This window comes from Ochotona curzoniae, unplaced genomic scaffold (assembly GCF_017591425.1).
Source record: "Ochotona curzoniae isolate NIBS_2020 unplaced genomic scaffold, NIBS_Ocur_1.0 contig_832, whole genome shotgun sequence".
Lineage (NCBI taxonomy): Eukaryota > Metazoa > Chordata > Mammalia > Lagomorpha > Ochotonidae > Ochotona > Ochotona curzoniae.
The window spans coordinates 2,357,954-2,375,008 of NW_024466580.1; the positions used below are offsets into that span (position 1 = coordinate 2,357,954).

Below are 17,055 nucleotides of genomic sequence, written 5' to 3' on the forward strand. Positions count from 1 at the left end.
AGGTTTGAACAGCAGCTTCAAATCCAGGCTGTCGGATGCTGCTAGGTGAATTAGAGTTTATGTTCGGTATAATAAATGGTTCAAGATGAGTACAGGTACATTTCTGTTTTTTAATCCTGGAATGGTGCTATAGCCTCTCTCCGAGACAGAGAGAGAGAGAGGAGACTGGGTTCTATTTAGCTTGTCTGATTGCTTTGAAGACTCGGACAGTTCGGCTCTGAAAAAACCATGGTTCTCTATTCATTAAAGTGTCAGTAATACTCAGCCCAGGCATATCGACGGCAGATTAGCTTGGGCTGTGTCTGTGTACAAGACCAATGCCTTCTTTAACCCAGCTTGTTTCCAGATCAATACACCCATCAGCATTCAAAAATTAGCCCAAGATGAGATTCCAATACTTGAGACGGTGTGTCATGCAAAGAGGGCATCCAGCCAAGTCTCAGATGGAAACGCCTCGCTGCAGATTAGATGTTTTCCATTAGCCTGGTTGTGAGTGAAGATGGATGGAGACTACATCCCCTCGCTTCCTCCCACCCCTCCACTGCCACAGACGCCCAGCATCTCTCCTGGAACCGGTACGAGAGCCTATGTGCTTCAACAAACATTTCTTAAAGTGTAGTTTGTACAAGGCACTCTGCTAGGTGTTTACAGAAGCAGGGCTGTGGCTATGTGTGTGTGGGCGGGGGGTGTGGCAGGGTGGGGGGACTTTAAGGGAGAAAATATATCCAAAATCTGGTCCTTTCTTTCAAGAAAACTTCAATATTTTTTCACTTCTTTGTTTCCCAGTCCCATAAACATTCTGCCTCCTAAAGCAATTATCTGTAATTATTTATAATTTCTAGTCTTTATTGTCATTGCTAGATATTCCACTAGCCTAAGTATGTATGGGAGAGGGGGGCAGAGTGGTGGGATGTAAGGAATAAGCAAAACATGCAGAATGACCTCAAAAGCCCCGACTAACATTGAAGGTGGCACCAGGAGAGAATCTGTCAAATCTCCCCATAGAATGTTGATTCTGAAACTTTTGCTTGTGCACTTACCTATAATGAAAAATGTACTTTATGCTAAAAATGTGCATACACTGATGCAAAAAAAAATTGATGTAGCAAAGCCTCCTATCTTATTTGTTATATACCCCAATACCTTAGATGTAATTCCATTTTCTTTATAGATGCTGCTTGCACCCAGCAGTTTGAAAAATATCCATTTATGGAATCAATTAAAGAAAAGAAGCCATCATCATTTGCTTCAAGGAAGAAAAAGAAAACAAAATACAATAAAACCTTAATAGGCCTCCACTTGGCTGCAGTGGGCAGAGCCTGCATCTTGCTTCCATTCGCTGTGGCCAGAGCCAGGACTGGTATGACTCCTTCTGAAGGGTCCTCTTCTCACTACCTCTCAGCACCTGGCTCTTCCCACCATGATCTATGATCCAGGTTTCCAGTGGCTACCACAGCCAGCTCCTCCTACAACTCTTCCTAGGGACCTCACTTCTGGTCTGGGCATGCTGAAGATGGCTCAGCAAAGAGCCTCCAGGAGAGTTATTTTTCCGCTGGGCCTGGTATCCAGCTGGATGAAGGGAACCTGGAATCAGGGTGGTGAAGAAAGTACAAGCTCTATGGCACTGCTCGGAGCTTATGCTCTGATCACGACACTATTTTGTTTGTCTTGTTTTTAACGGGGACTTTAATTGGTCCATTGCAAAAAGGAGTTTCGAGTTTAAAAAAAAATGGTGTGTGGCACCTACAATTAAACTGCTGCTTAGAGGGGGGACCCAGAGTGGAGCAGGCAGACAGGAGGAGGCTTGTATCCCAACCCTGAAGACCCTAGATCTTCACCAAGGACTATCAGTACAAGCTCCGAGGACTACACCCCAACCGCGAAGGAGACCACAGGGAATTGGAGTGCCTTCGGAGGCTGAGAACTCTGAGGTCACCCACCTCCATTTGGATCTCTCACATGGGATGGAAGAAGCCCAAACCCTGCCTTGCAGGATCTAAGGTCATCAGAACGACAGCCAGGAGCACTGAGCGGTCTGTAGAAACAGAACAGTAAACTTCCTTCGGGACTAGGGAGAGGAGCTTTCTCTGGTCATTGCCTGGTTCCGACTTTGGGTCCCCACCCTCTCTCATAATGACCATCAGGATCGCTCCAGAAACTCCTCAAAACAAACTAACAAATAAACAAATAAACAAACAAACAAAAAAAAACTAGAATAGATACAGAACAGCAAGGAAAGCTTAGAAACAGGAAACAGGCAGTGGGGATGCACTTATAACTCACTAGGTGGGACACAAAGATTAGTTACTTCTTCTTAGGGTATTGAAGATTTCTCTGCACACCCCTCCTAAAACTGTTCACCTAAACTGTTGACATATGTCTTGTTAGAGTTATGGAGTTAGACTACCCGAAAAACAGCCAGGTTCTGCAAAATCATGCTTCAACGCTATAAACTGCTAAATAGCAAAATTAAAATAGACATGAGACAGCTGAATGGTAATCTATAGCCATTTTAAGGTATATAGAACCCAGTTGTATATAAACTAATAATTGTAATATCAATGTAGAAGTCATAGGATGTGGTTCAGAACTTGCACTGGTTGCACTCTTTTTTTTCTCTTTTAACAGGTTGGTTACTCAGTACCATGTTAACTAATTCCATTATGTGTTACTGATGTAATGTCAGGGCTTTAATTGATTGGGATGCTACTCTGTCGGCTCTACCTTCAGACCAGAGATGGTCTCCCCAAGAAACCGTTGAACTTATCTGGACAATAAGATGCTGGACTCTATGCTTTGTAGATGCTTGCAAGGAAAGAATATCAACTGAATTTGAACTGTGGTAATGCAACAAGGTGTAAGAATCCACCTTGGCGGGGAGGGCTAGGGAGGGGAAGGGGGAATCCCAGTGCCTATAAAACTGTGTCACATAATGCAATGTAATTAATAACAAAAAAAAAAAAGAAAAAAAGAAAAGAAACTGCTGCTTAGGATACTTATATCCTTATCAAAATGCAGGTTTGAGTCCTGGCTGCTCTACTTCTGATCCGACTCCCTGCTGATGTAACTGGGAAGGAGTGGAGAATCGCCCAAGTACTTTGGTTTCTGTTTTCAACCTGCCAGAATAGGATGGACGTACTGGCTCCTGGCTTTAGCATCTAATATTTGGAAAATGAAACACAAGAGGGAAAAGTCAACCTCTCTTTCTCTCTCTGTCTCTCTCTCTCCCTTTCAGGTAAATAAATCTTTTAAAAATCAATTATCATAAAAACACAAACAGGACAGTCAACACATAAATAGCACTATGCTTTCCACTTCTCATGTTAAATGCATGGAAAATTCAGCAGTCATCTAATTTCTTACGTGGACCTCATTTACAGCAAGGGAACCTGAGGCACAATACCTCTACCTGAATCTGAGACAGCAAGCAATCCATTCTGGCTGAGAGCTCTTCCGTGCTGACTAGGAATCCATCCACAGGATAAAGTGTTACCTGAAGGCCCCAGGACCAATGCTTCTTCATAAAACAAGGAGGTGACTACGCACAGAGAGTGAGAAACAGAGCAGAACCAAGGGAAATACAGAAAACAAGACCAACAAAAACAAAACAAAACAGGTAACATACCAAGCCCCAAGAACTGAGACTGAGCATGCACAAGAAGGCATTGGGGTGGAACCATCTCCCAGACCCGTACACAGGCATCCAAGAGACGAAATGGTGTAGGCCCCGGTCTCCCAAGGGTTAACTCCACAGCTTGGCTTGGTTCTCAAAGGTGTAACAGGAAGGGCAATCATGGCCTGATACATTTAGCCCCCGTGGTTTGACTGCAATTTCCCTCCTTCCTGCTTCCCCTTTTTGCACGTCCTTGGGGGAGCTTAGGTGTTGCTTAACCATTGGGAAGGTCCTGGGAGAGGCCAAGCAGACTACGTAAGAGAGTTCGACTTTGAATAAAAGCCTTCACTTCACAAGAATGAGCCTCAGTGTGTTGTGTGTCTTGTGTGTCTTGTCTGTCTCATAACCCTAGTCCCTCCGCTCGACTTGGGGCTGGAAGTACGTGGCAATGCAGGCGTTGCCAACAAAATGGCATCACAGTCAGCTGGCAGAGCAGAAAAGGCCCAAGGCAACTGGGAACAGTGGCCATTGAGTCAGAAGGATGGAGCTGCCATCCAGCCTAGGGGACCCTGGGCAACTCTGCTGTTCTTAAGACATGGGGTAGAGTGTAGAACACACAGCACCAGAAAAGGATCAAAATGCTGCTCTTGGGAGACAATAACCAGAACAAAGTGCTGCCCTTGAGAGGATCACTCAAATGGGAACATCGGAGCTCATCCAGGCGTACCGGAGACCCTGCAGCACCTACAGAGCAGGGGCAGCAGAACGGATACAGAAATAAAATAATACTGACCTCCACCTTCTGTCTCATAGTCCCAGGGAATCCTCCTAGCAGGAACCCAGGAAAGAACAAGACAGCCTTGGCAGGACCTATCTGTTCCAATGCCTTTTGGGGACCCACAGGGTTCAACAGTCATTTCAGGCTATGGTCCCAATAAGAAGGGCTGCCTTGATTGCCAAGGATAGCTATGCTTCAGGGAAGGGACATATTTTATGCCCACCCCACCCCAATTCAATCCACTTCTCAGAGCCCAGGCTTGGCAGTCTGCCAACTCCAGGAACAAGCCACTGTAAACATACACACTACCCTAGGGGACACAGGCATGCCCACTTCCACGGGGACCTGCAGACATTATATTCCACACTAGAATGAAAGATGACAGCTTCACCAAGCAATTAGATTCAACAGAGCAACAGTGACCCGGGCTCTTTAGCACTGGTAGCACTCTGCAGTACAAGCTATGCAGGGTACAGAACTGCAGGAGGAGTCAGCCTTCAGGACACTGGAGGTAGGGAAACCTGAACCTTCCTACTTGGAACCCAGGGAATGACTGTGCACACTGAGGTACCACATCAGGGCTCCCAGCTTTGAACCTGGAAACAGTGTGTGTACCCTTTCTGCTCCTAGTGCCACTGATATTCTCATGATCCCAACCCCTTCCTGGGGCAGAGGCTGAGGGACTCCATTGTCACTTCCTCACTGAGTGCCCGGGCTGCCCAAGACCTCCAGACCACCACCACGATGTCAAGGACAGCCAACAGGGGATCTATAAGACCATACTACTGACCGGATCTTTACTCTGTTAGACCTATCTTCAGACCATAGAAGGTCTCCCCAAGAGGCCACTGAACTTATCTGGACAATAAGACGCTGAACTTCATGCTAGGCATGTGTTTGCAAGCAATGAATCTCAACTGAACTTGAACTATGGTTATGCAACAAGGTGGAGGAATCCACCATGGGGGGAGGGGTATGGGAGGGGTGGGGGGAATCCCCAGCGCCTATAAAACTGTACTACATAATACAATGTAAGCAACAATAATAAAAAAAAAAGACCATACTATGGAATGTACCTGAAATTAAAGCCAAGAGAATTCACAAAACTAAGACCCGGGGACATAGCTTCAGGCAACTTTCTTTTCTTTTTACTACGAAAACCATCCTTTATAAGCAACAGAGCTTACCGACTCACCAGATGAGTAAGAATAATCAAAGCACTTGGATGTTTCTGAGGAGAAATACACACACACACACACACACACACACACACACACACACACACACACTCATAGTTGGAGATAGACTCTCACCAAAAATTTATTAAGGAAATGCTTGATAAAAAAATTCAAAAGAATGATTGTAAGAATACTTGAACAGACATAAGATAATGCTGACAGTTAAATGAAAAAAAGAAATGAAGAGGTGTAACATAATTTTGATATTCAACCAAGATATACAGATCTTGAGGAAGAACTTAACAGAAATCTCAGATATGAAGAACTCAATGAGTCAGACAAGAAATCTCAATACCAGGCGTGAGTAAGCAGAAGACAGAACATTTACACATGGAGACAGATCTAATGAAAGGCATCAGTCACACCAAACACAAGGAAAAAGAGTTAAGATCATCTCTGAATTCTCTTGGAAACATTTAAGGAACAAACATGAAGATGCAGAAATCTCCGAGGGAGATGTCTAGAGGCAAAGAAATTAATAAAAAGAAACTGAAAATCTCCCAAATATAGGGAAAGATGTGGACACCCGGAGTTTAGGAGCCAGTAGGACCTCAACCAGAAACACTGAAAAAGATCCTCACAAAGAGACAAGCTTCACAACTCTAACAAGAAGAAAAAATTCTAAAAATTTCAAGGGAAAATTACCAGGGGTCTTTTAAGGAAACCCTCGTTGAAATAATACCAGATTTTACAACAGATGTGTTACATGCCAAGAGAAGATGAAATGATATATCCCAAGTTCTAAAAGAGGAAAGAAAAGCTGCCAGCCAAGAATCTTATAGCCAGCAAAGCTACCCTTCATAAATAAAGACTTTCCCATACAAGTAGAAACTCGGGAATTCTTCACCATCTTCAGCCTTACAAAAAATGTTTAAGAGAGTCCTAATGAAGAAGCAAAGCAAAATAACTATCATTCTGAAAACACCTGGAAGAAGAAATCCCACTAGATTATGAAATACTTTAAAAAATCAGGATAAGTGAATACCTTTCAATAATAGCACTGAATGTAAATGAATTAAATTCTCCCAATTAAATTATAAGCTGGCTGAATGAATTTTTTTTACAAAAAGCAATACCAACAATGTACTCCCTACACATAATATGAAAATGAAAGAATGGAAAGACACACCCGGACAATGTAAGAGAATTGCCTCTTCTAACATAGGACAAATATGCATTAACACAAAAACCATAAAAAAGAGGTAAAGGCTGCTAAATGCTGATTATGCAATCATTTCAACAAGATGATGTGATTGTCACTAAAATACAGCATTGCAGCTCTCATGCGTACAATGTATTACAGGATTTTCAAACTATATCAAAAACGAATGTTTTGATACTCTAAAGAAAATCTAATCTTACCGTTAGATATGTATTTCTACTTAAAATGTTGATAGCCTTGTTTTCAAAGTTTCTAATGAAACTTTGGAAATTGCATATTAAATTCAAATAAATATACACTAGCCACCAAGAAAAGATAACAAATTCATCATACACGCACTTAGTGCTGAAATGCTCAATTTCTATATTCATGGTGAGACAGGCCTCAGCCCAATAATAGAGGGGGGATTTTACTTTCATCAATAGACAAATAATTCAGGAAAAAACACCAATAAACATCAGCTTAAAATTCTACAACTGGGCCCGGTGCGATACCACAGTGGTTAAAGTCCTCACCTTGCATGCTCAGGGATCCCATATGGGCGCCGGTTCTAATCCCGGCAGCCCTGCTTTCCCATCCAGCTCCCTGCTTGTGGCCTGGGAAAGCAGTCAAGGGTGGCCCAAAGTCTTGGGACCCTGCACCCGTGAGGGATACCCGGAAGAACTCCTGGATCCTGGCTTCGGATTGGCTCAGCTCTAGCTGTTGCGGCTGCTTGGGGAGTGAATCATCGGACGGAAGATCTTCCTCTCTGTCTCTCCTTCTCTCTGTATATCTGCCTTTTCAATAAAATTAAATAAATCTTTAAAAAAATTCTATAACTTAAATGAACTCAAATTTATTTATATACTATTTGACCACACAGCTGTTGAATGCACATTTTTTCAGCACTACATAGAACATTTTCTAGGGTATAGAATAAATTAGGCCAAAATCAAGTTTCAATAAATTTATGTATATAATATATATGTACATATAATTTCCTTTATTTTTTCCAGTTATAGTGGAATAAAGTTAGAATTCAACAGAAGAAGATTGGGGAATTACAAAAACACGCGAGGATAAAGCATTGTCCTTATAACCAACAATGGATTCACTGAGGAAATGAGACATTTTAAAAATTTTCTGAAAAAAAAAAAAAAAAAGAGAGAGCATAGCATACCCAAACTTACAGGATATAATGAAAGGAGAATTATTAAAAGGAAAGTTTATAGCCAAAGTATCTACACACACATAAATAAATAAATAAATAAATAAATAAATAAATAAACAACCTATTGAAGTAACTCCAGGTATTGGACAGGCAATAACCAACCAAACTCCCAATCAGCACATGGAAATGAAAAAGAAGCAGAGCAGAAATCAATGAAATAAAGAGTAAACAAGTGAAGATACTAATTCAATGCAGGGGCTTTTAAAAGATAAATAAAACCAGCAATCCTTTAGCTAGATTAAACAACAAAAGAAACACAAAACTGAAACGAATAAAATCAGAGATGAAAAACTGCATATTAAAATGGATGCCACAGAAATACAAGGCATTGTCTGGGACCATAGCAACAAGTTGGAAAAGCTAGAAGAAAAGGCAGGTTTTTCAGGACATACATAACCTACTAAAATCACGCCATGAGAACAAAAAGAATCCAAAACAAAACAAAAATAATAATGAGATTGACTAAGCACTTAAGCATCTCCAGAAAGAAAACCCCACAACTTGTGACCACACTGCTAGGCCCCATCAAACAGTTTTTGTTTTTGATAGACTGATCAATTTATTTCAAAGACACAGAGACAGAGGAAGAGGCAGAGAACAAAAACTCCTCCATTTGCCAGTTCGTTCCCCAGAGGTCTGCAATACCCAGGGCTGATCTAAGCTGAAGCTAGCAGCCTGGAGCTCCACCCTGCTCTCCCATTTGGGTGTCAGGGGCTCACAGGTGTGCGCCATTTTCTGCTGCTTTCCCTGGCACATTCACAGGGAACTGGATGACAATGGAATCTGAGCAGATATGAATCATGACTCCAGTAGTGGGTAATGGCACTGCAAGCAGAGGTTTCCCTTGTGGCACCGCAAGGTAGCATCCTCTACCATACTTTTAAGGAAGAAATGATCAATTTTTTTGGAAACTGTTCCAAAAACTTAAGAGGGAGAATCCTACCAAAATCACTCCATAAGGTAGCATTAACGTAAGACCAGACTAAAGACACGAGAAAAGAGAAAACCATAGACTAGTATCCCCCAAAAACCTATGTGTAAAAATCATTTTAAAAAATAAGAAACAGAATGCAACAGCATATCAAAAGCATCATCCATCACATTTAGGTGAGTTTTATCCCAAGGATGCAAGGACAGCTAGACATAAATAAATCAATAAATGTAACATATTACAGCAACAGAATGAAAGATAAAAATTATATAGCTATCTTAATAGATGCAGAAAAAGGCATTTGACGGAACTTAATGTTAACTCATGTTGAAAAGTCTAAATGGATTAGGTACAGCAGGTTCATACCTCACCATAATAAAGGCTGTACTTGACAAACTCACAGCCAAATTTATGCAGAATGAGGAGAAGCTGAAAGCATTTTCTTTAAGTTCTGTAACTAGACAAGGATATCAGTTCCCATCACTCGTATCCAATACTGTATTGAATGTCTTAGGCAATTAGGAAAGAGAAAGAAGTACAAGTTACACAAATAGGAAGGGGGAAGACAAATCATCGCAATTCGTGGATGACATGATTCTATATATAGAAATCCTTAAAGACTCCAAAGATAATGGAGATGCTAATTGCTGATTTGAGTGGTCTATGCTGTATGCATGCATTAAGATATTGCCTAGTGTCCCACAAGGGTGTATGAGAACTGTCTGTCAACCCACAATTTTGAAAAGTAAAGAAAACAACAGCAACAACATGAAATGAAGCAAAATGAAGCAAGCTGGGGTTAGATGAAACTCAAAAGTGCCAAAGAAAGTGCTTTGGGAATCAATAATTAGAATGTAATACCCTAAGAAAGTACATTATTGGAACAAAGGTAGAAAAAAAAAATTGGTCCCATTCTATTAGACAAATACTAAAAAGCTCTATTTTCTGCATCAAAATGACAACCAGAAACATGGCCTGGCCAGAAAGAACTGAGAGATCCATTATTGAAATTCACAGAAAAAGTGTTCCACACAGCCTCCCATCTGGACCTCCCAGCCAAGCTGCACCCACCTTGTACGATGAGGTGGACCCGCGAGGTCTTTGGATGGTTGTCTGTCTGCACAGAGCAGGTGTAGGGGCCTTCGTCGTACACATCCACGTTCTGGATCTCAATGCTGTACTGGGTTTGGGTGTTGCTCAGGAGAACCACACGAGGATCCAGGCACCACTTGTCATTCCCAGCATAGAGAATGGTGCTGCGGTTTAGCCAGGCCACCCGGGTGACCCGGTTGTCAATTGTGCACCTGAAAGGAAGACCAGATGAGTCATAACAAGAGAAATGAAACAGTAGCCATCCAAGAGGCATCAGCACGGCAGGCCCACCTTCATTTCATTGTTTATTTGGCACGGGGGTGAGGGAGGGACCTTCTGGAAGTCAGCAGTGCAGACATGATTGGATGAAAACTTCAGAACACCGACAGTATCAAACACCAGAGTCCACAAAAGTGCAGTCATCTGAGGGCACAGCCACGCAAATCACTTCCCACTTAGAACCCGGAGGCCTTTTGCATGAGTCCTTCCAGCACCACTTGGCCTCCTTTTACTCAAAGACGTTCATGATGTGAGTGATGGCAGCCCCTCACAATACTGTCTAGGGGATCTGGGAGGACCAAATTATTCAACACTTATAACAGCCTTGTGAACAATATCCTCTTGGAAAAGAAATTCAGGAAAACAGAAAAAAGCTAAATAATTCTTTCCAAGTCACACAGTGTTAGGTAAGAGACTCAGTTTTTCACTACCAAACATTATTCTCACCTTCACATAGTGAATTCCAGAAGGTGCTTAAGATCAGAACTAAATATGGACCACCACAATTGCTATTCATCTTCAGTGCAACTTGGGTTAGAAATGTTCAATTACCGCTAGACTGAAGGCATTTTCCAAAATCTCAAGACACATATAAAAATAGAATTCTTTTTAGTTTTACATCTAGAGTCCTCAAAATGTAGAAGCTCCCTTCTTGCTTATACACTTAGAAATTTTCTGGTGACTCTCATTGTATCTGCCTGTATTCATTTCCCTCCTTAGATGCTCTGTGTTCTATGACCTTAGGTTAAATTTACAAATACATTGTAGTTTTTGCTATTGTGTAATGCTGATCTGGATCTATCAACTTTAAGATACCTATCCAGTTCCTGTAGGTTACACTATGCGGGTTCCTAGCTTTTTCAAAGGAGATGAGAGATTTCTCTGTGTTCCCACCCAGTTACTGTGTATCATAAGGAATTGGCAGTATATTGGGAATTACAATCATTCAGAACATGTAGGATGAGACCATATTAGCTGCAGGTTCGTCTGAGGAAGATTTACAGTCATTGGAAATCTTTAAGGTTGCTTGATGTCCCCAAAACACCACAGTTTCGGCATGGAGCTGTCTGAGCAGCATACAGAGAACCAAGTTCCCAGGGCTCCCTGGCCGGGCAGGGCAGGCAAAAGCATGTGCCAAATGGGACTGGAGTGTAGCTTTCAGTGAGGTGGAGGGATATTCGTGCTCACCAGATCAGGAAGTTGCGGGTGGGGAACCGGTGCCTGGTGAGCTGGGGACCCTGGGATAAGCTCACCTTCTTGGCCGGGCTGGAGTTAGCAGCTCGTGACTTGGCCATAGGATTCGTGGCATTGTTCCGCAGTTAGGCCCCAGGCGGGCAGTGTGGAGGGGGACAGGACCTAGTGTCGTGATGGAGATGTTAGTTGGGGTTTTAATTGAGGGGATATGTTTTGGGATATTCAGAACGAGAAGTAAAAGTAGAGATGGATTGTCTTGTGATGGGATGCAGCTTGAGTGGTATATGCTGGGGGAAGGGTTTCAATGCTTTTGAATGCGGTACACAACGTGGAGGGGAATACAAGGGGGAGGGGAGGGGGGAATCAGTACTATGGGAAATGTACCGATAGCAATGTAACCAGTTAAAACAAAAAAAAATAAAACAGTGTGTCTAACTATATGAAGCAAATCGCAGTGATAGACGGTAGGTATCATTCAGTCTCATTATACTGTTTTGCAAGTAAAACACTTATAGGGACGCCAGTGGACAAAGGATAATCCTTATGGCAAGAGGCGCATATGGGGCATGGTTAAGTAATGTCTACGAACCAATTCCTGTTATGTCGACAAGGCAGCGGCGGGTGACTACGTCCTTGAGCCTGAATATGTAGGAGACCGAAGATCCTACATGCAGTTTGGATATCTCAGACGGCGTTGAGGCATTTTGGGAGTGAAACAACGATCAAAGTAATTTTCTGAGTTGTTGTTCTTCACTCAAATGTTTTTCAATTAAAAAAAAAAACAAATTGAAAAAAGCATTTACTTCTAGTTTATGATTCTTGCAACAATTCCTGGGACAGCTTCCCTTTCCCATTTTCTGCGTTAAAGACCAGAGCTCACTGATCTGGGGAATGTGTCCAAGGTAAGTGAGTGTGGATGTGGGAGGTAATATCCCCCAGGCCTGTGTGAACCTCTGGAAGCCAAAGGTGAATTTTTTCAGTAGAGAGATGATGACTTCTATTCTCAAGATGGTTTGTGGCCATCTCAGATTCTGAAAACTGTTACTGAACACATCAGCTTCCCCGGGCATTCTGTCTGCAGACATCCTGAACCATGCTTCCTTTCTGCTTTACTCGTGTAAATATCAACCACCACCACGGGGGTCACTCAGGCACAGGTGGATACCTGCTGAGAGCTCCTGTGGGGGAAATGGTCCAATGCTTTGTTCTGGTGTTCTGCAAGCCTCGTGCTGCTCATTGTGCGTTGCAGCAGTGCTGGGTCTCTCTGGCATCACTGTCACAGACCACGTGGAAATGACAGGAGGCCTAACTAGAGACAGGGCATGGGACTATTTTCTCCAAATGAGCAGAGACCACTCACATCGGAACCACATGAGAGCTGGGGTGAGTCATGGTTTCACCCCGTCCTGTGCACTCAGAATCACAGGAAGCCACAAGGTGGATACATAACAATATGCAATCAGGACACAGCCACACTGCAGTTGGAAGATCGGTAGTACAGAAGAGTATATCCAGATGTATCTAAATAATTTTGTGAGAATTATTGTAAAAAAAAAATTAAGAATCTTTTTAAGAATTCCAAAATGGTAGATACACAGCATTCAACCAAGTATAGGTCCCCGTTGAAGCAAACTGTCAGGCCAGCCCTAAAAAATCATTCTAGATTTTTGTGCATCTGAATCATGTATGGTTCTCATTAACGCAAATTTCAGCAGAATAAAGTGGGACTTGAGTTTCTGAATTGTTTAGCAAACTCTCAGGTGGTACAACAGGTCCCCGAACTGCTCCTTGAGGCCCTCTTTTTGGAGGTGAATCCTGTGTGGATATAAAGGTTCTAGAAGCACTGAACTACCTAGTACCTTACTCTGCAAGTTTGATCGGCAACTCAGCATTAGGTGTGTCACCTGGGAGTTCACCGGTAATGGAGGCCCTGAGTCTGTCTCTGGGGCAATGGACTGAAATCTGTATTCTCATCAGCTTTACCACAGACAAAGTTTACACTGCTCTGTGGTATACTCCAAGGTTTCCTTTTGGGCTTCAACGATATCATCCAGAATATATTCTGGTGTGACTTAAAAAAAAAAAAGAGAGAGAACTGTGACCAGCACAGGGAGTATACTATACCTGCCCTTACAATCTGATTCTCTGAAACAGATCAGGAACTACAATGGTCTAAAAACATCTTGGTAAAAGGACAACATCTTTTGGGCCCAGCGCAGTGGCGCAGTGGTTAAGGTCCTCGCCTTGCACGCCCGGGATCCCAGATGGCCGCCGGTTCTAATCCCAGCAGCCCCGCTTCCCTTCCAGCTCCCTGCCTGTGGCCCGGGAAAGCAGTCGAGGACGGCCCAAAGCTTTGGGACCCTGCACCCGCGTGGGAGACCCGGAAGAGGCTCCTGGCTTCGGATTGGCATAGCACTGGCCCGTTGCGCTCACTTGGGGAGTGAATCATCGGACGGAAGATCTTCCTCTCTGTCTCTTCTCTCTGTATATCCACCTTTCCAATAAAAAAAAATAATAATAATAATAATAAAATAAATCTAGAAAAAAAGTTCAACATCTTTCACAGCTCACTTTGTCAAGAACGTACTTAGCATACTTTTGACATAATAACCTTAACAACAGTCATGTGTTCATCTTTGCTTGGGTCCAACAGTAAGCCAGGAAATATATAGTAACAGATAAAGCTTACTCTGCTATATCGTAGGCATGGTAAAATCCCATTACCAGGACTGTTTAATGTGAACCTCTCAAAACCTTAATTGGATTCACTTAGTACTGTCAAGATTGTCTGGGGCTAAAGACACATTATCTACACAAAGATGATACTGACATTAAATCAAGCATGACTCAACTCTATTTCCTGTTTTGTTTTTAAAGTTAAACATCTCTTGTTGACCTGATGGGGTCACCAGCAGAGCACCCACCTGACTCTCACGTTCAGGACCACCTTAAGGGCCTGAGAAAACAGAAATCACCAGGTTCTCACCTAAGAACATTTGATTCAGCAGATGAAAAACCTTGCAGAAAATGCATATTATAAGAAAACCCATGAGTGGATTTTACATATTTTGCACCAAAATAAATTCAACATTTAATTCCACTTTGCACTAATTTTCTTTTTTTTTTAATCCTCTTATATTCTCAAATGATGCGGATGCTGTTGTTCTGAACACCACCACCCTTTTGGAATCCTTTTCACCTCCGCTTTCTGGTGAAATGAGAGCAGCAGGAAATGACTCCAATCTGAAACAGCTCCCCACTCTGCTCAGGGGGCAGCTTCTTTGTAACCAATATGTTCTGGGAAGCCAGAAGCAGAGTCTGAGTTTTGTTTTGTTTTTTTTTTTTTTTTTTACTGTAACAGCTGAATTGTGACCGGATCCCAGGTGAATGGCATTGAGACAGGACATGCTGACCCGCAGATAGTAAACTGCTTGAATAATCGTTGATGCCCACAACGGGGGCACCTCACAACCACACGGGGGAATAGTACAGACCTGTGCTAGACTTCCCTGTGAGCATCCCATTATGAAAAACTGACGAAAATGGGAGTCTTCCCACCACACTGCTCTGCGTTACAGAGCCAAAGAGGTTTATCTGCAGATACACTGACACACCAAATGCGGCCAATTTGCAGCACCGGTATGCACTCCCCCCCCCCCCCCCCCCCATGATATACTGCATTGAAACATTGGCATCGCTTCAGCAGTGGATTTGGTTACATCCAAGGTCACACTCAGATGTCCAAGCTGTCAGTGCTGGCTATCTGTCTTGCTGAGCCTCCACGGAATTAACGTTGTCTTCTGCTGAGAGATCACAAGGGGAGCTCAGCCGCCAACTGCTGTCACTGCCGTCTACCTGCCCCCATCTATCTGACTCACTTACCCAGGCTCCACAGCAGAACAAGAGACATTTCTCCAGATTTCAAAAAAAAAAAAGAAAACGGTCAAACAGCAAAAAACGAGTAGAACTGCTCCCACAACCAGAGGAAATGCTTTGGTTCTGGAAAGAAGGGTGAAGTTTGGAGGTGGGAAATACAGTTAACAGGACCTCTACTTTATCCCCCAACATATTTATTTTTATGCCATATTGTTTTACCTGCCTTTTGAAATTTTAAAATCCATGGTACAGGTATCTTTAAAAAGTTCATTGAAAATACGATACATGGTTCTTAAGTTTTTTTGCATCAAAATAAACATTTTAATTGTGCTATCCATGAACTCTTTGGCATTCCAGGTTATGTGACTAACTAGGAATGAGAAAAATTTCAAGGCCATATGTCTCTGACTTACCCAGCTCAACAAACATGAAGTTGGTCACTGGTTAGATCCTGGGAAAATAGAGGGGGGCAGGATACAGGCCAGAAAAAAGATGAGAAGCGAATAGGGTAGAAGTCCCCAGAGTAAAACCTTATAAGGCTGTCTCCTTTTCTCTTTTACAATCTTGAGACCTACACATTTCCCACCTTCAACATCCCTCAGCCAATCCTGCTGCCCTACAAAAATAAAACCAAAAACAGAGGGAGGATCCTCTTGCGTGCGATGTTTCCAGACTAGATCCTGAGTGCCCAGCTGTCCTTCATAAGTGTCCAGCTAACCTTCATGACTGTCCAGCTGCCCGGGAATCAGACGGCAGCTCAGGTTCCAACGTCACTGTTTGCTTCTGCTTACTTCCACACCCCAGTTCTCCAGCCAGGGACCACCAGCCACTGCGTTTATCTATGGATTTTTCCTTCACTACCATTCCTGCAGTGGCTCTCAGATACCTGCCCCTGTAGCCAGCCTGTGCTGCGCAGGATCCAAACAAAAGTTCCAGGAGGTAGATTAGCTTGTCATTTCAGTGTTGAGCTATTGTGACCTTTCTTTGTCCATGTGCATCTATGGGTAGTTTGCTTTTTTTTTTTTTTTTTTTAAGAAAAGCACCTTCTTATAGTCAGCAGGGCTACTTTATGTGAACAAAGATGATTGAGGATGTTCTGTCTGCTTTCAAGTCAATGCATTCTCTTTGAAGATGGCTAACTGGCCACAGGAGGACCCAGCCACACAGACACATGCTTAGCCATGCACAGAGCACCAGGGAAAGCAGAGAAAGCAGCATCACCAGTAACTTTCTCCAGTAGTGTCTCTCTTTCCATTGCTCTGAGAACACAGGCCCTTGGATGCTTCCTTCCATTTCCCTAATCCCTTGTTGATGAATAGTCCCTTTAGCACGCATACTGCTTGTATGTAGAGAAAGCACAAGACCATGATGCAGGCTCAAATGTGTGTTGCAGAAACAAAGTCGTACACTTATGGTATCAGGGTCTCAAGCTGGTTTTATGGTTTGGAATGAGAGAGAGGGAACGGTTAGATTCTGGAGACTACAAGCAAAATAGAACCAAAGTATTTGCTTGCAACCTTCTAAAGACAAGTAAAGCAAGTGTTGACATAGAGAAAAAGGTTATCGAAGGGAGGGAGAGAAATCCTGGCTTGTCTTTCTTAAACACACAAGACTGTAGATCTGAGGGCAATAATGGGTCCAGGCAGTGTATAACCCAACCTTTCTCTCTCAAATGGTCCTTT

General features: G+C 42.8%; 1 protein-coding gene across 3 annotated transcripts in view; it reads right to left on the minus strand.

Annotated features, from left to right (window-relative positions):
• NTM (neurotrimin) overlaps positions 1-17,055 on the minus strand; it is a 1,029,928-nt gene that overhangs the window by 207,627 nt on the left and 805,246 nt on the right. For all 3 annotated transcript variants that reach the window (XM_040992636.1, XM_040992635.1, XM_040992637.1), the window contains one exon: positions 10,004-10,236. In XM_040992636.1, coding sequence (XP_040848570.1) covers positions 10,004-10,236 — 233 coding nt within the window. The remainder of the gene's footprint in view (positions 1-10,003; positions 10,237-17,055) is intronic.